The following is a 26,843-nucleotide window of genomic DNA, read 5'->3' as shown; positions in this document are numbered from 1 at the left end:
AACAGGACAGAATACCAAGGACCAATGATTTACCTGACAATTTTTAGCCAGAATCTAAAGCAGCAAGCAGTTGGCACCTTTTTAAACCAGTAAGGTACACTGCCAGTCACACTTGGGTACAGTTCCCCGACTATAGACTAGCAATCCATCACTTTCTTCTTGGAAAACAAGGTCCCTGAAGTTTTCTTCCCCACGGTCTCATATACTGAAAACCTCGTTATCTCGATTAGCACTAAAACACCACCAAACCACTTGCCATCTCCCCTCATTTTCATGCACGTTACACAGAAGAGAGGAGCAAGTACCTAAAAGCCTCGGCCAAGGGGACAGGCATTAATTTCACTCCGCAACTCCCTGACAAAACCCAAGCTGCAGCAGAGGGACTGAAACACACCTAGTATTAAACAGGACAGAAAAACAATTGTTTTCTATTCACGTTTGGTAACTTATAGCTACTAAATGAAAGAATAAATTCTAAACTTACTCAGCTTTACATTTTCATAGTCAGTAAGGGAAACTTCCTAGCTATTTACTGACAAGTAAAGCATCACCCAATTATTGCCGGTTGTACTAAGGATTCAGTACATGAATTTCTCCCAACTTACCATGAATGGTTTTTCCACGTAATACGTACCAGACATATATGATTAGCTGTTCATTGCCACATCAGAGATGGTGACAGGGCCAGATCATTTCCCTTCTTAACCACAAGATAACCAAATTATGTAACTCAACTCTCCAGGCTACATACCACAAACAGGATTTATGTGCCAAAGAACATGCATCTATGCCATAGAAACATTATTACCTCTAACACATATCCCTAGATGAATACACTGGCAAGTTATAGAGACAAGATAAAGTAGATTCATCTCCCCAGAGGAAACAGATTAACATACAAGTCTCCTGAGATTTTGGGGCACTAGCTTTTGAATCTTTAAGGAAGCCTGGAAGTGGCATTCTTTTGTCCAGAAGCAGCATACCAAAATTATTAAGCAGGAGTCCTGTATCACGATCTGATTTCGTTAACAAAGATGGCTCACCATGTAACTGACAGACGGAAATTGAAGAAGAAATAATAGTTTATGTAGAGGGAGAATTGTTAAAAGCCCATTCTTTTCTAAATAGGTTTTAATGCTGATATCCTTCAAAATACACTTCCGTAATAAGCTTGGTATGCTAAAAATAAATGCAGTTTCAAGAAAAAATGACACTCAAGACCTAGCAAGAGTATGACTCAATTTTGTGCTTTTGAAATAGGAAGCTTAGAACACACTGTTGTTTTATAGACAGCCTAAACAACATCATATAAGAAGCGAGTATGCATCTAGATCCATTTACTCCTTGTTTCTCTGTGGCAGTAATTACCATTAGTTCTGATGATGGTCTTTATAATACACAAACATGTCCACCGAAAATATTAAGTTTCAGCTAGTAGCGGCCTTAGACAGAGTCAAACATTTGCCCATCTGCCCAATTCATACGGGAGCTAGCTACGTTTAATAGACAAATTTCTCCTCTACATTATCCATTAATTACAGAATACATTTTAAAAAATCCTAACAGCTGTACAAATCAAAACCAGTATTACCAATACTTTCCCTTTCTAAATATGCAAGAACTACCCCAAACTTCATTTTTTACTAACAAACTGTCACTAACATTGGATAACAAGGGAACTGAAGCACTAGATTGTAATTACACCTACATAAAAAACCACAGCATTTGTAACAAAAGGAACTTGATTACATATCAGTAATTAGCATTCTTTTGTCCAATTAAATCTAGAAATTAAGTTAGTGTTATACTTTTTAAATAGATCTGCATGTCATGTTAAATCTTATCTCAAAAGTTTGCATAATTCTAACAAAAATTAACACGTTCACTACAGCAGGACCACACCATGTAGCAGTTTTGAATTTTCATTAAGTTGAAAAAAAAAAAAGCTAAATAATAATAAAAAAAACTTCTGATGAACAACATGATTATTATCTTACTCAGACGTGCTATTACCTGTTTTCTGCACCCCAGAACATCTGAACTCTTTAAGGGGTTTAACTGTGTGCTGGACATGCATTTCATTCTGTAAGACTCCAGGTATTTCAACATTACAACAGTCTTATAGAAATAAGGTCCTGACACAATATATTTTTCTAAAGTGTTGCTTTTGAATTAAAGTACTGTTCCCAAGTACAGGTGAATCAGGCTTCTCCAGGGTCCTTTCAACAATGTCCAAAGGGTTCCTCATGTTTCGACATAAAATCAAAACCATCTATCAATTCGTCTGCAACTCAAGCTTAGAGCTAGCTGAGTACGCTAAAAATAAGGCAAAGAGACGTGTCTTGGGATTTAAACAGCCATTAATGTCTTGAAAATTAATATAAATGCTATCCTGTAAAAATGGTGTATGGGCAAGTTGCAAGTCAGAAAAAAAAGCATAGGAAAAGCATGATGTTACAAGTCAGACTTTTGAGCAAGAAGTGAAACCAAGATTAAAAACTCTTGCAGTGCATGTTTTGAAAGCGGTACACTGTGAGCTTATGAATTCCTGAAAAAGGAGGGATAAAAGGGGGTAGAGAAGAATCTGTCCAAGATCTTTCTCAGCCTCCTAGAAGCCTGTGTCAAGCAGAGCTTAGTTCTCTCTAGCTAAGATGCTTCAGAATAAAAAGTAACCAGCAGCCAGAACTGTATATGAACATCGAATACGCTTTTAGACTGCATCACAGAGCTTTCCTGGTTTTCTTTTCTAGTTGCTTCTACTTTAAAATCATGTCCTTATCCACTTGCTTAAGAAAGTTAAACTTTTTTTATAAGATATTCTTTCTCTAACGATACAGAAGGTTTCAAAGGAAAAATGACTAACTATGAGTAAAGGAGCTCACTACAACCATGAATGGACTGGAACACCTACAACAAGCATATGGTTTGGGCTTCTCAAAAACTGAAACACTTCCTTCCTGCCACATAAAAAGGACTGGGTGCTACATTCATGCTCAAAAATCAGCTTTGGTAACCAGTGCCCCATATGGCAAGCACTGAGCTAGGAAAGAGCTTACATTTCCGAAAACGCTCAGATATAGAAGATGACCCGTTTAGATCACGTCTGTACCCAAATGGCTTTGCTTTTCAATGCATTCCCACAAACAGTGGAAAGATAAGATTAAGGGACTATTTAATGTGACAGGGCAAGAGTCTGAAAGTATTCAAAGCAAAAAGGGTTTTCTCTGTCGAGAGATTATTCCACATGAAGCCTCTTATTAAACATCACTTTAGGACGATGCTAATTGTTAAGTTGCTTATTTCCTACCAGAATACTCTACAGTCTAGTAAGAGAGTGAGTTCAATTGCTGTCAAGTTTAGCATTAAGAAAAATTTCGGCTCTACAAAAGTACATACATTTGTCAAGATGTCCCATCATTGGACCACGCTGATCCACCACAAGAGAGCTGTTCCAAGTACAACATGCTATGCAATATTAAACTACTCAACAGACACTAAAAAAGGTGGTCCACAAGTTTCAACAGAATAATATTCTGGTAATTGATCAGATCTCTAGTGAATAAGCATAAAGTTGTGAGGAAGCCTAAAGCTCACCAGAAAACCACCTGTAAAATATTAGTGCTTCAAGCATCTATCAAATAAAGTAGATGTTAAGAACATTCATCTCAATTGCAATAGAGAGTTTGGTATATAAGGAATTGGGTAAGGAGTAATAAGACCTCCTTTTCTCCTTCAACCTAACATTGCCACTATCATTTTTCATAAATACTGCCAGCACTCATAAAGAGTTATGTAGTGAAGACCCACTCTTGACTTTCAAGTAGATTGCACAGATAACTGTACAGAAGGAACCCAAACCCGTCCAGAGCTTAAAGACATGTACATTCATCATCCTGGAATTAAAAGATGTTTTTATCTGCAAAGTAGCCCCAGTTATGGAACAGAGCTCCAGTTGTCCTCCAACAAGAAAAAAAAAAAGAGCAGAAATCTCTCTCTTTGCTAATAAACCTTTTTCTCCCTTCCTAGACAAAGAAATAAAACCTGTTTAATAGTGAGAAGTAGAAAGGATAAAAGCTAGATAAAAGGATAACAGCTAGACAGGCTAGGCACAGATAATCTCCTGTGTCTGACTTCTGTTACTGGAAACATCCTAGCCAGCAGAATGTACACACTTTTGGGACTGAACTGCACAGAGGGGAACCTCTTCCCCTATTACGAAACTTGCTGAAGGTAGATTTCCTGGAAGTTCATTCCCATGGAAAAAGAAAACTGTTAACTCCCTTAAAACTCAGATTTATTTATTGCTTTAAATGGACCACTCAGGCTAGCTAGAACCACACAACACCTTCCATTGCCTTGACTGGAGACGTAGACAGTATTGTTTCAACTGGGTAGCCACATCTGAAGTTTCCAGACAGCAACAGACAGTCCTGAATATACAAGACTAAGGAATAACATCAGCTAATTCTGTAGATAATGTCATTCTGCTGCTGCAGTCTAGTCCACAAGCCTACTATACCTAATACTTGCAGTATCATTTTTGATGTATTTTCACAAGAGCAAATTCAGCTCAGGCTGCAACACCAGGGTCATTCATTGCCACCTGTATGGCAGTCTGGGCTACCTCTTACTTCTCCTGAATTACTTTCCTCATATTTTTTCTCCTGCTATGAAGATCATATAATCACGGAACGTTGGGGGTCAAAGGGACTCCTGGAGATCCTCCGGTCTACCCTTCACCACCCCCCATCCCACTTCCCTTCAAAGCAGGATCAAACTCAGGGCAAACTCAGCTTGTATTTTTGTTAATTTTTATTGTTAGTCACAGCCTTCTCCTTCGATATCAACAGAAAGTCAGAACCAGCTGAGCATAAAAGACCTCTCTAAGCATTTCTGCACACATACTCAACGGCTAGTGGCTGAACAAGATTTAACAAGTTAAGCATTTCCTTTTTACTGAACAGCTGAGTCTGCATGCCATTTTTACGAAAGCTGCTTGAACTACGTAAAAAGTTCACACATATTATCAAATTATAAATTACTTGTCATTTTCCTAAAAAGTGCTTGGAATTTCTCGAAGGTCTATGCCGGAATGACTGCAGAGGGTGCTGTTCTGTCTTACGAAATGAGAATCTCTTGCAGAAAACCGTTCTGTGCTACCAGCAGTGGCTCTTCGGTAGCGACACCGCATGTCTGGCACAGCTGATCTGGCAGCAACCTGGCTGAACCCACGTTACCATCATGAAAGGGCACGAATGAAAAAGATTACGGACACTCACAACACGAACAGTATCACACTGCAGAAATATTGCTGACAACCCTGATTTTGGCTAGTCCATAGGCATCACTTTGGAGGTTGCAACTTGGTGCTGCTAGACAAGCTGCTGTAATGCATCGGTTAGCATGAGCGCTACCAGTAAAAGAACCTCAACATCAATCACTCTTCCCGTTTTCAATAACCTGTCCACCTATTTTGCAGTGCTGACCCTAAATAAGAGAGTTAACATGAAAGAATACCCTCACAAAAGGGCCTTTGTGCTCCTCTGCCGTATGCCTTCGATGTTCTTTGAGCTTGCTGGATTGACCTAAGAGAGTTTCCCTTCAAACATCAGTTTTCATCCGTGGTTTGTGTTCAAACTGGCCATCCCCGTGCAACAAGTCAGTTCCACAGTCAATGTATGGATTTAAGGATTTCTCTCATTATCCCACTGATTTGAGCTGTTTCATTTTGCGTAAAACATTTCATTACATGAAACAGTCAGACAATGACTCCAAAGCCCAGAAATGACAAAATTCATTTCAGATACAGAAGACTGAGAATACCTTCCTCCAATGAATATTCATTTATTTGAGCAGTCATCTCTGATGGGAAAAAGCAAAGTTCAAATTATTGGTTTGAAGCAAATAAAGCAAGGATGTTAAGCTGCTTCTGTGTATTCAAGAGCATTAGTCTAACACTGGGTGACAGATAGATACCTATACAGAGACAAATGCTTGTACATTGAGAGGAAGCAGGGAAAATATCAGTTCCCCTCTCCTTGTAAAAAGGCATGAATTCAATAAATTGTCATTTTCTGAATGCAGCTTTTTTCTTTCTTTCACATCAGCTGTTGGACAGCATAAATTCATATCTATTTTATAGCTTTCCACCCCTCACTTGTTATATCTGCTCTTCATCTCCTGAGATAAATAATTCCAATCTTTTCGATCCCTTGAAAAACTCTGCCATATCCTTCACATCAAACTCCACAATCGTGTGATTTTATTTTTTCTCAAAACCAATTGATGGTTAATAACGCACTTTGAATAGCAGAAATGAATTACGGAATCTGTATAGAATGACGCTTCCTTCTCAATGCTTTTTCCCTGCTTCTGATTGCAGCTATAAACTGGGGACTCGGATACCTCGGCAATCTGCAATGACCTCCAAATTTTCTTCTTACATTAATACCGTTAACATGAATGGTTTCTGCCTCCAGAACAGTTTTGCACATACCAACATTGTTTTACCTGTTAGCATGCTGTCCTTTCACCCAGCTTACTGAGACTTCTCCAATGACCCTTCCACTATTTCTGAATACGATTAAACAATTTTAAACCCTCAGCATATATTGCTACTTTATAATTCAACTTCTACAGATGACCAACAGCAAATACCAAACAGCTCCTGATTTAAGACACAACCTGAAGCCTCCTAGAAGTTAACATTTATTTCTGTTATTTCATTTCAGAGACTGTGACTCCTGACAATATTTCACCTCTCACCTTCATTTGATAGCCCAGCATGAGGAACCTTGACATACACCTTTAAAAATCATAATACGTACGCAAGAACGATAAAACTAAACTAGAACAGCATCTGCTATGCCATTACGCCAAACAAAACCCCTAGTAGGTCAGTGAGGCACATGTGTCTCTGCAGCAGCAGCTGTGACTACGTTAGCAATACCAGTTAGTACTGCTGAGCCTGCCGCCGGTCCTTGCTGCCCACCCATCTACAGGTATGTGCAGCTGTAAGGGACAAGAATCACGTGTGCAATGATTCTTATTTCAGAGCTCCCAACAATTTGTAGATTTAAGAGATCACTTGCAGAATGTTTCTTGGAAGCTGCCCTTTGGTAGCTTCGAAATCTACTGACTGATTTCTGCCATCTATTGATTTGGTTCTACCAACCAAGCACGTTGAGGTTCTCCAAATTTGTGAGAACAAGAGCCAGAGAGAGAACAGAGACTTTATTAGTATTCCCAGTAAATAAATGCAGCTTACCACACAGCTTACAAAAAAAAAGGGGGGAGGAAACAGTAAAAATGTCCTAGCTATAAGTGCATCAACAGAATTTAATGCCTTTTATCAGATGCCAAGAAAATCCACCTGGATTTAGAACTGGTTTCTGTTTTCTAATAGGTTTTAAGTGTCAGATCGTTTTGGCATTCCTAATAACCTACTTCTGCTTGGAGCCTGCTGTCTGAAGACTAAAATTCATGGCGCAACCATAGCATCTAATTAAAAAGTCAATCAATGGCCAGATAGAAACTCATTGAAAAGTATCCATCATTTCTGCTAAATACTTTATTAAGTATTTAGTTAAAATGTAACTATCTTTGTTATTCTGTAGTTCTCTGGTATAATAAATTACCTTAAACACACAACATCCGAGCTTAACTAAGCTAGGATTTAATTGAGCTTCCACCCCCAAGCACCTAAATTAATAGAAATATTTTTAGAAGCTTATACACTTTTGATGACATTTTCTGTGTTGTAACTGATTAAAAAAATACATTTCAACAGATTAAGAAATCCAATACTAAAGATATGAGAATTTCTAATGGTTCTGATTAGTTTATTTTCCTGGAAGCCTACAATTAATGTCTTGCTGCCTCTCGGAGACATTCTTTGTTCAGCCTGTGTTATAAGATGCAGGACACAGCGCTGTGTAAGCACTACACAGCACGCTTCCAACCTCTATGGAGGAGGCTCTGCAAGGAAATTTTTTGTTTGCAAAGTCATTTGAAATAAGTATGACAGTCTAAGCTGCTCTGTTTTCCAGTCCTATCCTGCATCTTTTTTTTTCTTTGAAACCAAGTCTTGTAAACATGAAATTTATAGCCTGTAATCTGTGTCAGACGACCTCGAGATCCTTCCCCAAAAACTTAAGAGACTGATTCACAGATGTACTGGAACACAGAACTCCTATTGCAATCTGGCGCCTTGGTATCTTTGAGAATCCGGGCCACAGTCCAAAAAAACAAAAACGGGAACGGAGGTATTGTCACCCTTGCAGCAGTCGGAGGCTCCAAGGTGGCAGAAAAAGCAGAGCATGACTTATAAAGGGCGCTTTGCTTTCCTAGTGGTAGAATTAAATGAAGTACATTAAGATACCTCAGACATGCCAGCAGGAGGTTACAAAAAGCCCCAGTAAGAAGGCAGGAATAGGAACCTGATAAGACTTCCATCATGGCTCTTCTCAGCAGCCAAAATCAGAGGAACAGAGGAAAAAAAACATTGTTTTCATTCAAACTGTATTTCTCTTGGACAACGGAGCCTCATAATTCAGTTCAATCCTCTGTCTGATTAGTATCTGGCATGTCATTGGCTTTTTTTCCCCAAACTGCAGACCTACATCTCGGTGGATGAGAAGCAAGCGTATATGTAAGTGGGCTGACAGAATTTTAAGAGTGTTAAAAAAAATATAGAAAAAAATAGCACAAGCAGGATTATATGCAGCATCTTCTGTGGGGAAGAAAAGCCAGCAGAAAACACAGGGTATGAGATAAAACACATCCATCATGGAAAAGGAGCTATGAAAAAGCAAGTAAAGGGAAAAGAAAGTAGGACAAAACATATTAAAAACGTTGAGAAACACATTTTGTTATCTACTATAGGGAAGAAAGGATTGGTGTGAAGGAAAAATTGTGACACATTGAGTTAAGATGTAATATACTTTACCCCAGCTTTTTTAAGGAAATAAGTCACATGCAGAAAGCGTTGGTGAGGGCTAGGGGCTCCCATGTGTTCCATACAGCCTGGAAACCGGCTGGCTGAATTCTATCAAGTTTGACAGAAGGGTAGAGGTCTCAAAGACGATTGCCTAAGAAAACTTTAAGTTTGTGAAATTGAGATGCTACGAGCGTTCTGACTGAAGGAAAGGCTGCAGCATGCAGTAAGACCTTATTAGATGTTGGATGATTCACAAAAGCACGAGCCTATAAATGTTTCAAACAGAGGGGGGGAAAAATCCATTAGGGCTTACACTCATCTGTCAGATTTTTTTTTTTTAAAAAAAGGTAAGATGTTTTTCTATTTCTCAAGGAAATATTTTTAAATACTTATTGCTCTTTCACCTAGGGAAAGAAGGAAGACTTGGTAGCACTTGGTACATTCACCACCACGGGTAGAAACAAACCAGTGCCAAACAGCGCCTTTTACATGCGGGAACGCTGCAGAAAGCAGGACGTTTTCATCTTCCTTTGGCAGAAACTGAAGGAAAAGAGGCAAAGCGACCGCAAGGAGAAACAGGAGGGGGAAACCTGGAGTGAAAGAGAAGCCAGGTATCCCGATTCATCCATCTCCCACCCACTGTTGCAGGCTGGCGTCGTTCTGAGCCGGCAGCACCCTCACCCAACGTACAGCACAACGCTTCTAGAAGGCAGCGTTCAGTACTCAGCGAGAGGACCCTTTTTAACAAGCTGTATGTGCCGCTCTCGGCTTGTTTGGTGCTGATCGAGCCCTCCCCGAACCCGCAGATGCCCGGTCGCGAGCCGCCAAGCACAAACATGTTATCGTAGGAATAGAAGAGGAGGAATTACCGCTTGCTTCGACAAAACTCGATTTCGGAGGGGCCATGCGTGTTATCCTTCTACACTATTTTCCCTGGAATTAAAGCGGAGACAGGTCGGGGTTTCACACGCAGCGATGGTACCTGAGCGCTCGCTAAAAATCCACCTTCCCTGCGATTTAAGCGAACGGAAACTTTCCCCGGCGAGCCGCCACCTGCCTCCTCACGGCACCGGCGCGGCGGCTCGTGCAACCGGGGGCCGGTTCTGCGGGGCACGGACCCCGCACCCAGCCCCGTGGCTGACAGGATCTCACCGCGGGCAGCCCCCCGGCCGCCTGCCCGCGACCCCCCGACGCGGCTGAGGCGCTCCCCGCCGGCTGGAGCACAACAAAGCCGCCCCCCACCCACCCCACAGCCACCCCCCGGCTGCCCCGGGCGGCACAAAGGCTGGCTGCGGGCGCCCCGGCCCCGAAGCCCTCACACAAAGGCGAGGCGTCGCCCCCCCCCCCCCCATCCCCTCAGCGCCCGCCCGCCCCCCCACTAACGGCACTTACCGGCTCGCGCCCCTCCCGCAGCCGTTGCCTTCAAACGGCCGCCGCCGCCATTCCGCGCGCGCGGAGCCCGGGCGCACGCCGAGGGGCGGGGGCGCGGAGGCTGCACAATGGGCGCGGGCACCGTGTGCGGGAGGGCGGGGGGGGGGAGGGGCCGGCGGCGGGGGGCGGTGCTGTTCGCGCGGACACCCCCGCTCCTCTCCGCTCCCCCCCCCCCCCGCGGGGGGCAGGTGGTACGGTCCGGCCCCCTCTCTCTCCTCTCCTCCCACCAGAGACAGAAAGGCGGGGCTCGCCATTGTGACGTAACAAAGCCGGCTCGCTGGCGGCCAATCGAAAGGAAGGGGCGCCGCATTGCATGCTGGGGCTTGTAGTCCCGCGCGGCGGTCCTGGAAGGTTAGACGCCACTAACAACAGAGGCAGGCGAAGCCCACCTCGAACGCCTTCAGAACCCACAAGACTCCGCGATTTATTCCTTAAAACGCATTTAGGGTTTTAATCAGCCACCTCGAGCCGCGCGGCCCCGCCCCGCTCACCCCGTGGGCAGATCCCCACGGCGAGAGCCCTGGGGCTGCCAGGACCTGCCCGTCCCGTCGCTCCCCGCGCCAAGATGTCGGCGGCTATCGCCGCGCTCGCCTCCTACGGCGGCTCCGACTCGGAGCCCGACTCGGAGGGTGAGTCCGAGCCCGGGGCCGGCCCCCGGCCCGCCGCCGTGCTGGCCAGCCGCGACGCCGTGCTGCACCTCCGCCCGCCGCCCGCCGCGCCCCCGGCGCTGCCCGTCGACTCGGCCCCGGAAGTGGCCGTGAAGGTACGGGGGAGCCGGGACCCCGGGGGGAGGGGGGGAGCGGTTGGTTCGGCTCCGCTCGGGTCCGTTCGGCTCCGCTCGGGTCTGTTCGGCTGGGCTCGGCCACGTTCGGGTCCGTTCGGCTCCGCTCGGCTGGGCTCGGCCCCGTTCGGCTCTACTCGGCTCGGGGCGCCGACCGCGGCCCCTGGGGGGCTCGGGGCGCTGAGGGGAAGCGGCGCCGGGCGCCCGCTGCTCTGTGCCCGCTCCGTGCCGCTGTGAGGGCTCGGGGTCGCTGCGTTCTCGCAAAGAGGGAGCAGGGAATCTCCCCCTGCGTTGTCATTACCTAATTCATGTGCTGTCATTATTAATCATATATGCCCTTGCACGTTACGTCGTGTGCTCGCAGTACATAAGCCCCGCTGCGCTCCTTGAAGTCTGCAAATATCCCACTTCTTCACTTGCAGCACCTGGCGGACTGCCTTGTGCAGGCTTTGAAATAAATGCTAATTAACACCTTTAATATCTTTTGAACATGAATTATAGTAAATGGTAAATAGCACTGGCTGTGCTCTTTGTCCCTCCGAGGCTGTGGCAGCAGGTCTTCCCTTTGCCACACCAGCACGAATGCTTGTGCAGTTCCTATGTGGGTGACATCAGGGAGCTGATCTGGATTGAAAACCAAAATACTGCTGGAGTTGTTTTCCTTGGATCAGCTCCTCTGAGCTGCACGAGTGCTGTGCCAGCGCTGTGAAACGCCCAGTGCCAGAGTGGGACCCAGCAGCTGGAGGAAGGAGTGAGGTGTCAGTAGCACGTGCCATTCAAAGCTGTTCCCCAAACTATGCCGTGAAGGGGGTATCCACCAGCTCATCCAGGACTGTCTCTGCCACAAGCATTCTGCTAACCAAAACATAAAAGTATCAGTCTCACAGACACCATGCTTTCAACACCTTCTGTGTCTGTAAATGATAGCAGCCCACCAACCAGCAGGGAAGGCTTGCCAGTCACCCGTTCATGATTTCACTCTAACTTTTTATGATTAGAAAGCCCTTCCTGAACAAATGTAAAAGAAATGATGTTCAAATCACAATCATTCTGTAAGTATGACTTTAGAAAAAACAAGGAGTTGAGTGAGGAGAAAAGCAGAGTTACGGTTCATTTAGTATCGCTTGTGCAAGTGCTGTTTTGACACGAATGAGGATCGAGTACTCCTAAGTGCAGGGATGTGTCATACACAAGGGACCAGAAATGCGTAAGAAAAGATGGTGCTAAGAGGGGAGGCTAGGTGGGTTGATCATGTAATATGAACGACAGCCACACACGAGTGCATTTCTGGAAATTGAGAATGTAAGTTTTATATATCTGGTGTTCTGCTCACCGATTGTAAGCGTTGTACCTGTTGCTGATGAAGAGTTTTATCTTAACTTGCACAGACTTTAGATTTGAATATACTTTAAAGAGGGGTAGGTTCCTCGCTCTCTTTATTAGCAGGGCATAATTCTTAGCTCATTCACCCACAACGTTTTGGGGTGTGTTTTTTTTTTTTTTTTTTAAGTTGGGCACCACAGTATAAGAAGGACACAAAACAATTAGATAGTGTCCAAAGGAGGGCTATGAAGATGGTGAAGGAGCTGGAGGGCGAGATGTATGAGGAGCAGCTGAGGTCCCTTGGTTTGTTCAGCCCCGAGCAGAGCAGGCCGAGGGGAGGCCTCATGGCGGCCTGCAGCTCCCTCACAAGGGGAGCGGAGGGGCAGGCGCTGAGCTCTGCTCTCTGGGGACAGCGACAGGACCCGAGGGAACGGCATGGAGCTCAGCACTTCTGCTTGGCCAAACGCAGCACGAGAGGCCCTTCTTCAGGGAAGAGTCAGGTCCTGTGACTTCTGCAAAAACCTGTGTTAGTTCATTGGCCTGTTGACATGAGTTCAGCTCGGGTCAGCTTCCCGCTGGCAGTTGCGTTTTCTGCACAGAGGCAGGCCCTGTTCTCATTTCGTGTCTGAGACACGGCAGGTTGCTCTGCTCACGGCAGAGGCAGATCTTCACAAAGCCAAGCTCTGCCTTCTGACTCCATGGCGACTGCGCTGGCGAAGCAGGCACCATCTGGGCGCATTTTTTGGTGTTTCTTTTTCTTATGGATGTGTTTCGCTTTACGCAGCTTCATGGTGAGATTTAAGGCAGTTAGGATCAGAAGTAGGCACAGCCTTCTTGCAATGCCTCCTTTAAGGAGAAAGAGCCCACCTGAAGTAAGGTCAAAAGGCTTTCTGCTCTGTAAGAGCATCTCCCCATAGGATGGGGAGCTCCCAGACAATTATGGTGGCTCTGGTGAGCTGTAAACCTCTGTCTGCTTTGTGTCAGCATTGTGAACTTGAGGCACTAGGAGAGAATCAGCCACGGAGACCTCGTCCCCAGCATGGCATCCATCCGTCTGTAATGTTGGACTGAGCAGGCTCTTCGTCTCTTCTGTTTTTAAAGCAATCAGTTCTGTGAACTGGGCTTCTTTAAAATGTTACTGTTAACACAGTGAGGGAAAACACAGAATATGTTTAACTGATGGCCACTTGGTGATCTTGGTGATGGCCACTTGGTGATTGAACCCATTTGGTATGGGTTAGGCATCCAGAAACTGGCTAAGAAAGGTGTCTGTGTTGTTTTTTCTATGGATAGTGAATTAGGTAAATTAAGAATGTAATGTGAAACAGTCAAATACAGAGGCTCATTTCCTTGGTGTTTACCACCAGTGTGTTATGAATGTTAGTTCAGTGTCTTAGTAACACTGGCTTTGATTTGAATGTAGAGTTCAGCTTACAATTCAAGACCTATAGCAGTTCCCTTTTTTCACTCTAAATCCCTTATTTTAGTTTTCTCTCTAAGTTATGTTTTGCTAGACTTTGCCAAAAGCAATTATAATTTTTTCATACAGCTTCTACTGATACAAAAAAATCAACCTTAAGGTTGCTCACAAACCTGTGAATTAAACTTAGTGAATTAAAAATGCCGAAGGAAATTTAGGAAATGGAACATACTGTGAAGAAACCAGATTCGCATGAAATGTTGCAGCTACAACTGTTGCTTTGGGAGAGAGTATTTATTCTTTGTCTGTTCAGGGTGAGACTTGGATGGGAGCAGATGGTCCCTTATTCATCTACAGTGTCTCATTCACTGTTTTTGAGGACAGGATAATCAACTGGACTGGGCTAGTACAGGAACTGGAAATTATGTATTTAATGTGGGAAGGGGTTGGAAGTCTCAGGTCTATTTTTTTTCTGTTGGAACTAGTTTACCTTTGGCAGTGTGTAGGTGTCCAGAAAAATATTACTTCAGGGAATAAAAATAGACTTCAGTCACATTTCTTAATGTTCTTTAAAATCTAATTCTTGCTCATCTGTGGAGAGGAAAGGTACAAAGTCATTGTGAGACCATTAGGAAGCAATAATGAACATTGGTGACTTCTGGGATGACTTGTTAAGAATGTCTTGGCTTCTTTTTAATTTGATTTCTTTTCTGCTTTCTGTTGACACAAAATATCTTCTGTAGATGTTTAGAACTTGTCAACATGCAAGATGATGGATTTTTAGCCTAGTTCAACGAAACCATTAAACATATACTTTTCTTGTCAGTTTATTTTTATTTTTTTCATAGAATCACAGAATGGTTTGGGTTGGAAGGGACTTTAAAGATCACCTAATTTCAACCCCCCTGCCATGGGCAGGGACACCTCCCACCAGACCAAAGCCCCATCCAGCCTGGCCTTGAGCACCTCCAGGGATGGGGCATCCACAGCTTCTCTGGGCAGCCTGTGCCAGGGCCTCACCACCTTTTGAAGTCAGGGGGATGGACATTTACTGTTAGAGTACATGAATGGGTAGAATGACTAAAAGCTAGTAAGGACCAAATGTTACTGCTGGTGCCTCACGGTAAATGCCACTCATTTCTTGGTAATAAATCTGAAAAATCTATAGAATAGGAGAATATTGTTATTTGACAGCCCAAGCGATTTATGCAAGAATGGGTAAGTGACAAACTGCTGAAGCCTTCACAGCTCGTGGGATGCGGTCTTAATTTACTGCGTTTTTTTAATGGATAATTAAAACTAATTAAACCTTATGCAAAGCCAGCTGTATGTTTTAGCTATTTGGCTAATTAGCAATGAATTTACTTGGGGAAAAGGGAACATTGTAAGTTTATTATCTAAAATGTCCATGAAAAAAACAAAAACATACAGATATCTTGTAACTTCTTGCTTGCATGATGTGAAACTAAAAAACTATGACCTTTGCTTTGTGCCATTAAACCTCACGTTTGGACAAACAGTTGAAATTTCAAGTGTCAGATTCTGTTTCTAAATGTATCAACAACTCTCATTAAACTTGAAGGCAGCCACATGCTAGCACAATGGGTGTTACAGAGTTTGGCTGAAATTTAAAAAATATTGTGGATTAAAAGGATTGAGAGTTGCACTAACGTAGGCAACATTATTATCCTCTTATGAAGGAACAAAATTAGCTGCATCCATACTGTAGCTTGTTGCTTTTGTTTAGGATTTTTCTTTAATGTGTGTTTCAGGGATTTGACCTGTGTCTAAGTCAAGGATGTTTTTGTCTTGTCTTTCAAAGATATCAAAGAAAACTTCCAGCAGGCTTTTTCCAGAAAAAAAAAAAATCTATTTTTAATGAGCTATCTTACATTCTGCAAATCAAGTGCTTTTCATAAATTGTAATGTTTTTGTTTTATGACATTCAGGTAGGGTTTTTCTGAAGAAGAAGAGGACTGTGGTGCATGTGAAGAATCCGTAAAAAGGAAAGCTAATCTGGTTTACTGTATTAATAGTCTAAAATCCCTTTTGTTTCCTGTGCTCTTACCTCTGCTGACTTTTAACTGGCCAGAGGGACTTTATGGCAGGGCTGAAGGAGGACACCTTGGCAGCAGCCAGACCTTCTGCCATCTCTGGGGAGTTGCAGTGAAGCACTCGTCTATGCCTGGCTTCTCTGTGCCTCGAGGTAGATTCCTTGGGAAACACTAGTACGCCACAGTACAGCCCCGAGTGCCCTTCCTCTGTGACAGCATGTGATACAGTGCTGTAGGATGAAGCACAGCAGAGAGGAGGTAAAAGGAGAGCAGTTAAGAATGAAATATTTTTGTATATACCTAACCAAATACCATCTGAACTGTATATCAACCTGATATTGCAAGTAAGCAGATGATCGCTTTATTGGAGAGGGGGAGAGAGAGAACAATACCCCAAGTGCTTCACTAATAAAATATCATCTGTTTCTTTTTTTTTTTTCCTTGCATCAAGGGTGGTACCTCTGTTGTTCTGGACAGACACACATTTATCCTGTACTTAGCAAACCTCAGTGGATCAACAAAGCGCAATTTCAGTGCTTTGCAGTCCTTGTTTCTGTTTAATTATATAATCTTAATCTCTTTTAGACTAAATTAAATTGTTCAATTTTCTTCTTCACGGGTCATATTTTCTTAGACCTTGGATCATTCTTGATTTTTCTCTTTTGGACCCTTTTCAGTAGTTGGTATATGTTGCCCTATGTTGCTACAGTACGCAGCTGAACTCTTGTTACCAGTGCTGAGGAAAGCAGAGAGCGAACATGGAGAGCTGAAATTTGCAGCTCCGTTGCATTACGTCATTCAAGAAAGCCATATTCAGTAAAAACATTATTTCCTAAAACCTTAATTCTTCTTTTGCAGGCTATGTGGGCTGTAGCACCTTTAATAATACTGGAACATGCCATAAAGCCCGTATTTGTACCATCTCCAAGCTGTGGCAAACGCAAGCTGCCTCTGCCAGTCCTACAGCTGAACTGGCTTTCTGCAGAGGAACACTGTGTCTGTTTAAATCAACAACTTTCTGACCCCATTTTTATGATTTCTGAGCAGGAAGTCACCTAAAGTAATACTCAGCCCGTCGTTAAAATCACAGATTCCTTCCTCTTTCAGCTAGCTACTGATGGTCTTCCATCCCACAGAGCCGCTTGTATCGCACTTAAGGCATAAGCTGCATGATGAATTGCTCATCTTAAGATTTTAGATGAATCAAGATAAGTCCTGTGAGACCAAAGGGGGGGAAAAAACCCTACAGGGACGTGGTCCCTTAGATTACCTTATCTCTGTCGCAGCCTGCCTGGCTGCTGCTCCTGTCATCTCCTCCCTGTTCACGGCAGCGATGGCAGACGCACGTGGAGTGCCTGCGGTGACAGTCTGCTGGCTGGTGCCAGCATAAGGGGCAGCGGTAGTCGGGCAACCTGGGTGCTCGCTTTTCTCGCTTCCTCTGTCTCAGAAGGACGAGTCCTGCTGAAATGACCTGCTGATACCTTTTTGCTCTTTCATTCCACTTGAAATTAAGCGGTGCGCTTCGGCAGCGCATTAGCAGATCGTCGTTTGGTGCTCAAAAGGAGGAAAGCGTGAATAAGGCTGGAGGTCTTGCAGAGCGTAGCTCTGATAAATAGAACACATGCTTCCATTTCAAGGCTCGCTGGTTTTCGCGTAGAAGGAATATGCCCGTGGTGGTCCCGGAGCAAACCTATCGCCTGGCTTCAAATGGCTCCGCGCCGTTCCACCAGCAGAGGAGGAGAACCAGACCTGCTGCAGTCCTCCAGCAGCAGGTCAGCCTTCACGGCACAACCTGTTCCTTTTCTCAGTCACCAAATGGTGTGTAATAGGAGTTAACAGAGGAGGAAGAACTGAACAATTCTCAGCAATTTTGCAAAATTAGATTTCCCTGCCTTTCTCCATATAAAGAGCAGGGGAAAAAAAAAAATCTATGCCTTAATTTCAAGTGAACTAGTGACTGTTTAAATGTCACTGAGAGTCAGATAGATTTTGCCATGTTATCAACAATATTAATTTTTATTTCTTCAGCGATAAGGTTGGTGGATAAGATGTGCAGTCTAGCTGGCAGAGCAAGCTGTAAGTTGTAACTTGAAAAAGTTACCTATGGAAAACATCCTCAGGTTGTGGATATCTGCAAGAAAATGCAAGTGCATAGGTAACAGAGGTGGGGAAATGGATTTGATGTGCCCCTGTCTAGCTGGGGATGGGGTGGTGTCTGTCTTGTTGCTGAATGACTGGATCAGGCCTGCTGTGCTCTTTGTGGGCGAGTTCGTGGTGTACGAAGGTCAGGGCCGTGCCTGTACCAGCAGCCACTGCCGTCCAAGCCCAGTGAGTCGGAAGGGGGGTGTGAGGAGAGGAAGGAGGGCAGTCGGAGGATTGGCAGCGCTGAGGGCTCCGGCAAGAGCCGGGCAACGGCTGGGCTGCCTGCTAAAACAACTGATACGCCGTGAGTATAAAGCTCTCTAGTTGAGCTTAAAGCTCTGCTAAGACACTAGTCTTAGTACAAAAAACAATTGATGGGGTTGCTTTTAAAAAAAAAGACACATTTTTGGAGCAATTTTAACCAAATGCAATCAGGTGATGATTACGGAACGTGTCATTTCGCACATTCAAGGTACTATAATCCACGGGAACGCTGAGTTTGTTCCAGGTAATTCTCTGATAAACAAGATACTGCTAAAATTTGATCTGCTGCCGTTCCTCTTCCTTCTGTGAGTTGCAGATGCTTTTGGGATCCCATTGTAGTTGAGCACTGATTAAATATTGATGCCGGATACCTTTCAGTATAATTGTTAGGAATGTTATCAATATACAGACACGTTATAAATCCCTTTCAGATGTCTTTATTCTAGAAGAAAGCTGCAGGAAGCAATGCTGGTAGAAGTACCACAAAATAACGTTCTGCTTTGTGGAACTGAGCTTCCACTCTGTGGAACATCAGTTTAGGCTCAGAGTAAATGAACCTTTGTAGACCTCCTCGAAACCAGCTCTCTTGGAGCACTGCCACCTCATCGGAGTTTTTCTTTCCCGTCTTGTCTGTCTTCCGCTTTGGCTGCATGTGCCCTTCTGAGGTTTTCCCTTTGAGTTGTTTGAGAAGTTATGCTTTTTTTTCAGCCCCTCTTTCTTGTTCCTTCATCTATCAAGTTAAATTTTTGTCACGACAAGCTTGGGAACGTGCTTTAAAACTGGAGCTGAATTACATTCATGCCTTTTGGTAAAAACTTGGAGGTGAGGGGTCATTGGATTCTCTGAAGCTCATTGTTATGTTTGCTCTGATGTCTTCTGTTTCCAACTATCTTTCAAAGCTGTTGCTTGTGACTTCTGCCTTCTGCTGTCTACCTTTTGTAGAAATTTAGCTTTCACACTTTAATATTGAATTGATGACTGTTTTAGTTGACTCTTCTTTAGAAGAGCTGGCTTTCAAACATCTTGGGGAGCAAAAAAAAAAGCTTGCTTCTAATCTTGGTACTGTTTTTAGAGTGTGTACATGAAATCTTTTAATAATAATACACGTGCAAAATACCACATGCCTTTTAGACTGAATTTCTTCTTTAAAGCATTATTTTGGCATTTTCTTTCTTTCTTTCTTTCTTTCTTTCGCCAAAGTGCTTTTCTCTTTCCATCGTTCTAGAAGTGTCAACCTGAAATCCAGCATTGATTTGGTCTGAAATGAGGTAATGTCATATATTTAAAAGTCTGGATGTGAAAAATGGTGTTTTAATCTGTCTGTTTTATTTCAGGAAGATGTGGAAACAGGAGTCCACCTCGATCCTGCTGTCAAGGAAGTTCAGTACAATCCCACTTACGATACCATGTTTGCACCTGAGGTAGGAAACAACATTGATATTTAGAGCAGAAACCTACTTGGCTTAGAGGGCAGAGGTTCTGTAAATCTCACCTAGAAGTCAAATAAGGCATACTTCACAAGCATATAGATGCTTGCTATATTTAAGAATCTAATTTGGGCAAATTGAAAAAAAAAAGTTATATACAGGTATGTAGGTGGTACTTTTAATACTTGAATTTTAATATTCTGCATAAAACTTCTGAGAATAATCTTACAGTGGTGATCAGAATTAGAGCTATAAACATTAAAAATGAGGCTTGGAAAATAGCATTATAAGTAAAACAAACAGTTTTAAAGTGGTCTTTTACTTTTTTTGCATCTTCTCCTATTTACTCATCAAGCTACTTAGCAAAATAAATTGTAAGTCTTGTAGATGTATTGTTTTTAATTAAAATCCAAGCAGTTTCAGTATAACTATTCACATCAGCGTTAAGTGTTTTTTTTAACTTAAGCTATTCTAAGGTGTATAGTGAAAAACCATATTAGGCTCAAGTTGGACTGGATGGTGTAATGTAGACCACTTTCTATTTTATAACTGACAGGCTATCTGAAATATAAAAACAGTTGTCAAGCATTTATATATTTTTCACTATTTAACTTCTTTGTAAATGCATTTTTCACTATTTAACTTCTTTGTACAGATTGTATGTTGTGAAATCAGGGGGTTGGCACTCCAGATAGATAAAAAGCTGATCAGTTCCTTGAATTATTCATACTAAGATGGCCCTACATCAATCTGAAATTTCTATATCAGTTGTACTTTGTTTAGAAAACATTTTTTGGGAAATACATAAACTGGTATTTACTGATACTATTCTGTGTATTGTATGTGTTTGCAATCACTGTTCAAATACTTCTCGATGTCCATGGTATGTTCAGGAAGCCTTTGGCATTTGTCATCTTGCAAAAAGAAAAGCAAGGCAGGGTTTCCTAAGTGTTTCTTCTGGAATAATGCAGCAAGTCCCTAGTTGCTTTTTAGATGCATGAAAGTGGTGTTGGCAGTGTAATTTCCATATTAACTACAAGAGTTTTATAAGACTTGATATCTCCCACTTCTAAGGGACAATACACTGTGATTTTGTCTTCTGAACATGCTTGTACTGATCACATACTGAATAGAAGTCTTTTTTGTCTAACAGTTGATATTGATTTGTCTTCTGTACCAGTAATACAGGCTAGAAAGTTCAATCATGAAATGAGCTGTTCAGAGCAACTGTGTTAGTGATCACTGTGTAAAATAACAGACTAAGATGCTTATTCAGTAGTTACAGGGAAACGGAAAGCTGAAATGACTTTGTGTTACCATTTTTGAAAGACAAACCATTCTTTTCGTGTTCTTTGTTTGTTTTTGTTTGTTTTTCCCCAAAAGGTACACACACGTAACTCAGAAATAAGTAATTCTGATATACCTTATTTTATAATTTTTACTGTAGTTTGGACCAGAAAACCCATTCAGGACTCAGCAGATGGCTGCACCTAGAAATATGCTTTCTGGATATGCAGAACCAGCTCACATCAATGATTTCATGTTTGAGCAACAAAGAAGAACATTTGTAACCTATGGTAAGTCCTTAATAGTGGAATCTACATGGGGGAAAGTCTTTGAATGAGAATCCATACAGCTGTAGACTGTAGTATTTATTTGGGTAATCTCATTTTGAAGCTGTAATCAAGTGTGTGACCTACCAAAATGCTTTTAATTAATTCTTCCATTAGCTGCATTGGTGTAGAAAACACAAATCAAAATTTCACGCTCTTAATGTAACAAATAACTGAAGATCTTTTATGCAAATAGGTTACTTTATGTGATTCTAACTAAAGGTTCACGAAGCTAAAAGAAAGCCTTATTGAGTTGTCAGGTTCTTCGCAGTGGTTGCTTCTTGTAGAGATATGAATGGGGATTGGAAATGGGAATGCGTCTGCTAGAGTAGTTTTAGCAAAGATATACCCGAAGGTGTGTTGTCTTCATATGGGTGGTCAGAGTTGCCGCTTTCTCATCTTGAGGAACGTTTTCACCTGTAAATAGCTGCATATCTTGTAAATGATAAATATGAAATATACTTAGGACTTTTTTTTTAACACAATTTTAGCTAATAAGCACTTTTCACTGAGTCATTAATATGTAGAACATAAGTAAAATGCAGATATTAAGAAATGGATGTCTAGTTGTGTAACAAATTTAAGTTATTGGACTGCAGTTTTGATGTTAGAATTGACAGGTAGTGCAGGTAGGAGCCTGAATAGGCAGTTCGGGTTTTGGTCACTGAAATTATATTTTCTGCTGTGTGGATTGTGTATTTTGTAACTGTGTTAAATACATATTGCAAAAAAAGTGTCTGTGGGCATATAGTGTGTAGTTTTTTGGATTTCGTTTTTATAAAATTTAGTTTGGGGGAGGATAGAACTAGTAAGTCTACTCCTGCTGTTGATTTACATTATCAGTACATAGCAACTCCTCTGAAAGCTTTACTACAAGAGAGTCTTAAAAATATATCTTTGTACTGATAACACTGGCAACCGTGCAACTATCATGTTCAGCTTTCTAGAAATGTTCAGTGGATAATGATCTGGGTACAGCAAAAACAGAGCTACAAAAGGGCTGAGATAGGCAGTTTAAACTGCAAGAGCTGGCACTGAGAAGCTCAAGTACAAGCTAGAAGGTGCAGTAAATGAGCACTAGAAGGTCTATTGTGAGCTGTTTAACAACAGCGCTTGTTTAAGCTGTCAAAAAGTTGTCTATTTAAAACATCAATATTTTCTTTTCCATTTGGACGGAGGTCATGAATATCTTCTTGAAAAAGAGCAGCAAGTATAAAACCACAAGTATAATTGCTAGGCATAAATCTGATTCTTCTGTGTTTTTAATGACAAAGCCTTTATATATTGGAAGAACAGAAAGTAAACTTGTTAGTTGAAAGCTGCAGATCTTGAAAGCTCTGGCCCTTTCCAGGCTGCTTGACAGCACTGCGCGAAGGCAGGAGGTCTTAAATCTGCAGTGGCTCGCATGTAGAAAACCCGTGACTAAATGAAGGACAAGTGTGGTACAAGACAAAGGTTGGTAAATGAGATCACATATCCCAAACAGGTCAATGCTGCAGTCTCTGCACCTTAATATGGTAATTTGTTCTTAGCTTTTTTGTCATTATTTTAAGGTAGGGTTTTTTCCTTTTCCCTTTTTTTTAATGGTAGTTTTATGTATCATCTTGAAAGTTAATATGTTTTCAGTGAGGAAACCTGTATTAATTACTAACAAAACCAAAATATCTTTTGGCACAGTCTTTGCCATGTACTTCTCTTGCAGTAAATATTTCCTGTCAAAGTACTTTTTCTTCCTAGTCCTTGGCTAGATCAGAACATCCACGCTGTAGCTGAAAAAGGCTGGAATGTTCCTCAGCCCTCTTTGACAAGAGGGCAGCAGTGGAAACCTAATGAGGAGCAGAAGGAAGGGACAAACAAATAGTAACGTGACTGAATATTTTTCTAATACGCCGTCTCTCAGCCGGGCCAATGTGTCTGTATTTATTGCTTTTCAGTGAATTTGTTTTGGCTTTGATTTTTCACAAATTTATCCAGTTGCTTCTTGAACAGGTCTAAGTAAATGGGTTCTGTATACTTGGTAAACTATTGCAGGCAGGTCTGCAGCTCACCAGCACCTTGTGTGAGGAAGTAGTTCTGTTTGGCTCAGACCTGTGGAATTTAACAGCCTTCTAGTTTGACTTGATATCTCTCGATCTCTCATGTTGGAAAACACATCAGTCATTTTTTTACTCACCATTTTGTTGTCATTCCTTATGTTAGAGATCTCAGCCATAACTTTGTTTCAGTCAGCTTTTTTGCTTATGGCCATGCTTGTTCCTCTTGTTTTTCTGCGCTAGTTCCACTGTATCGTTAGTGAGATGAAGAGCAAGGCTGTATACAGCATTAAACATGTAATCTCACCATGGATTTGTTCTGTGGCTTAATAAAGTGGGAGTTGTTTTTTTCCCTTCAGTTTCTAAGAAGTAACATTGGATTTTTCATTACAACTTTGAATAACTTCATACGAGCCATTTGTTCCCTTTAACCAGATCGTTTATCACTACGTTGAACAGCATGGGCCTGAGCAAGGATCTGCCAGTGACTTTCCTGCACCGTGGAAACCAACCATTTATTCCTGTTTTAATATTTTTGTAATCAATTCACCTTGTAAAGATGTGGGTTTTCTGAAAATGTCCTTGAGGTACCCTGTAATCAATCTAACTGTGTTTCATAAAGGTATCCAACATCAACCAATTTTCTTTCATTCTCATGTTTGTCACCTCACAAATACTCTGGAGTTTTTGTCACTGTACTTTATCCATACAGAAAGCTGTGTGTTCTGTTCTGCTGCAGTATTTAACACCCAAGTGCCTACTGATCATTTTCTTTATTTTAGTTTTTACTGCTTGAAACTTCTACCCATACAAATATCTGACCGATCGACTTGTAGTTTCACAGCTCCTCTCTAAAGCATCTTTTAAAAATAGATTTTGTATTTGATATGTTCCCTTTGTCATATAGAGTCAATATTGGGTGAGAGATTTTATACTGTGATTTGGCTTTAGATCTCTTGGGTGAACACCATCTGCTCCTGATGATTTGTTACCACTCATCAGACACTATAGTCTCCTGATATGCTGCTTTGAGGTAGATGCTTTGTCATGTTGCCCATAAAGAAAGGTTCTAGCACAAGAGCATCCCCAAGCTCCTCCATAATGACCATGTATTAAAAAAAAAAAAAAACTCGTTTTCTTGTGATACTCTTTTTTTTTTCATTCCTTGATCATCTGTTGGCCTACATGCTGTCTGATGTGCTTTCTGCTCCTGCAGTTTTTGACAAAGGGTGATGTGTTAGGTTTTTGTGTCTTGTGTGATTTGTTTCTCACGTAGGTGTGGGAGAGGCTACTTTACTGTGGTTTTTACTTCTAATTTGCTAGAGTTTGGTTCTTTGTATTTTACACATTTGGATGCAACTTCAGCTCGTTGAAGAATATTTTCTCATTTCTAATTGTTTCTCTTTACATAATGTTCAGCTGTGTTCACTTCCTTCTGGTCTCTTTTATGTCTTTTAATAGCTGGCAGGCATTAGTTCTTCTGCTCCAACATGCTGTCTTTGAAATATCCCTGCATTCGGAAAAGGCTTTACTGTTTGGTGCTTACTTTCTGTTCCTTTTAAAAATCTTTTCTGTTTTGTATAACCTTCCTGGTTTGAGATTAAGATCACTGTAGTAAATCTCTTTATGGCTGTCTTTGCTTCCTCAAGAATGTTAATTTATTCTCTGTTATGGTCACAGTTAAAATGAGTATCCTTAGGAAAAATGCCTTAAAATCAAGGTTCCTGCACTGCTCAGTTAGCTTTTTTTCCTTGTGAATTTCTCACATGACTGCTTCATGGAATAGGTACGTTTTATAAAAATGCTGTTTTCAGCCTATCTTGACGTGACATTTGCACAGTCTACTCCAAGGAGGTGGCTAAAGTATCTCATTATGACTGTGCTTCTTTTCCTAGCACCTCTGTTACCATCTCATGGTTATCACCTCTTCTGGCTGAGCAGTCAGTAATGGAGTCCTGGTAACTCTACATTGCAACTACTTAAACCTGGAATTTCAGTCCAAAGGATTCTCTACTGCTTGTTAATGCTATTAAAAATTGCTAATCTAATTTGCTTTTAAGCTTTCTTTAACATACACCAGTGGGGAAAAAACATGCTACGACCGTTGTATTTTTACGTGCCAAAGAGTGCTTTCTGTCTAATTACAGCAGTATTGTCCTACCAGTTTTGTTACCTTCTGAATTTGAAACAAGATGGTCAAATTTCACTATGTATTATTTCACTGTGTGTGTAGGACAAGAGGAAATGGCCTCAAGTTGCACCAGGGGAGGCTGGATTTCTTCACTGAAAGCTTTGTGAGGCATTGGAACAGGCTGCCCAGGGAAGTGGTTGAGCCACCATCCCTGGAGGTCTTCAAAAGACATGTAGATGCAGTGCCTAGAGGCATGCTTTAGTGGTGCTAGGTTAACAGCTGAACTTGATGATCTTAGAGGTCTTTTCCAACCTAAATGATGCTATGATTTTTAGCTTCTGCTATTTTGTATGCATGCTCAGGCCCTCAGTTTAAATAGGATTCTGTGCTTATTGCTGTCCTTCTTACCTCTGTTTTCAAATTTCTGTGCTACCTTTCACTTGAGGATATATATTTTTTTTAAGTTTGTGTGTTGTGCCAGATCACTTATTTTTCTTTAACTATTGTCGTTCCCCAACTGTTTAAGCAAAAAGCCCTCCTTGAACCTTTTCAGTACCAATAACCTTTTTAATCTATGCAAAACCTACCCATCTTACTAAGGTCCCCTTCATTCCAGAGGCTCGGAGAGGTGGTGTTGACACAAGCACTGGAGATGTTTTAGATTGGCATCAAAGATCTGCAGCTTCTCTTTGCAGTAAACAACCTCTTGAGAACCATCTGCCCTTCCTGCACATATTTTATACAAATTCAAAAATACTGCAACCTTAACCCAGTCACTTTTGTACAGTCCCTCAGTCCATGGAGAACAGTAAGAGCATTCTGAATGCAAACCTCAGATCTCTGATAGATCAAGCAGACCTCAGCTTCTTTATCAAGAACATCTTTGTGATACCAGCACTTAGAAGTAGTCATAGAGCTGCTACCATCTTTTCAGCCTTTGTCTGGGATGCAAACCACTGTAGTTCAGGCATATCATACACAAAAAGAATCATCAAGTCTTAAACAGGCCTACTGGTTCTCCATTTTTCTCTTCTAGGCCTTCCTCCACCCTCCAGCATTTTATCATTCTTGTTACTCTGAATTTCTATCCATTTTTTTCCTTAAAATACCTTGCCTAAAACTAGATCTGCTATTCTAGACTAGGTCTTGACAGCTCTGTTCCATGTTTTACATGGTTTTTCTTTTTCAACAAATTGCAGATTACTTTTTTCCTCAAGTGTCAGATTGACTTGTTGAGTGTAAAACCACCACTACCCTTGTACAGTCCTTAACATTTTTTCCCTGTA

At 41.8% G+C, this 26,843-nt stretch overlaps 2 protein-coding genes across 7 annotated transcripts in view; one reads left to right on the top strand and one right to left on the bottom strand.

Moving 5' to 3' along the window:
* Positions 1–10,625, bottom strand: part of WASF1 (WASP family member 1) — an 85,815-nt gene extending 75,190 nt beyond the window's left edge. For 3 of the 6 annotated variants that reach the window (XM_080584430.1, XM_080584429.1, XM_080584433.1), the window contains exons 1-2: positions 10,331–10,462; positions 9,808–9,871 (exon numbers count right to left, since the gene is read on the bottom strand). Coding sequence is in view for 2 of the 6 variants with exons in the window: in XM_080584427.1 (XP_080440553.1) it covers positions 10,331–10,623 (293 nt within the window). In the remaining 4 variants the exon portion in view is untranslated. Of the gene's footprint in view, positions 1–9,807; positions 9,872–10,330 lie in introns of all 6 variants that reach the window. The other 3 variants (XM_080584427.1, XM_080584428.1, XM_080584431.1) reach the window with 2 other exon arrangements.
* A 307-nt stretch (positions 10,626–10,932) lies between these two features.
* The window catches only part of CDC40 (cell division cycle 40), a 38,515-nt gene continuing 22,604 nt past the window's right edge, over positions 10,933–26,843 (top strand). The window contains exons 1-3 of the mRNA XM_080584434.1: positions 10,933–11,132; positions 19,688–19,774; positions 21,228–21,357. Coding sequence (XP_080440560.1) covers positions 10,935–11,132; positions 19,688–19,774; positions 21,228–21,357 — 415 coding nt within the window. The 5' untranslated portion in view covers positions 10,933–10,934. The remainder of the gene's footprint in view (positions 11,133–19,687; positions 19,775–21,227; positions 21,358–26,843) is intronic.

Source organism: Anser brachyrhynchus, assembly GCF_964034855.1.
Source record: "Anser brachyrhynchus genome assembly, chromosome: 3".
NCBI classification, from domain to species: domain Eukaryota; kingdom Metazoa; phylum Chordata; class Aves; order Anseriformes; family Anatidae; genus Anser; species Anser brachyrhynchus.
Note: the sequence above shows the minus strand (reverse complement) of the source record. Positions and strands in the feature narration are given on the sequence as shown.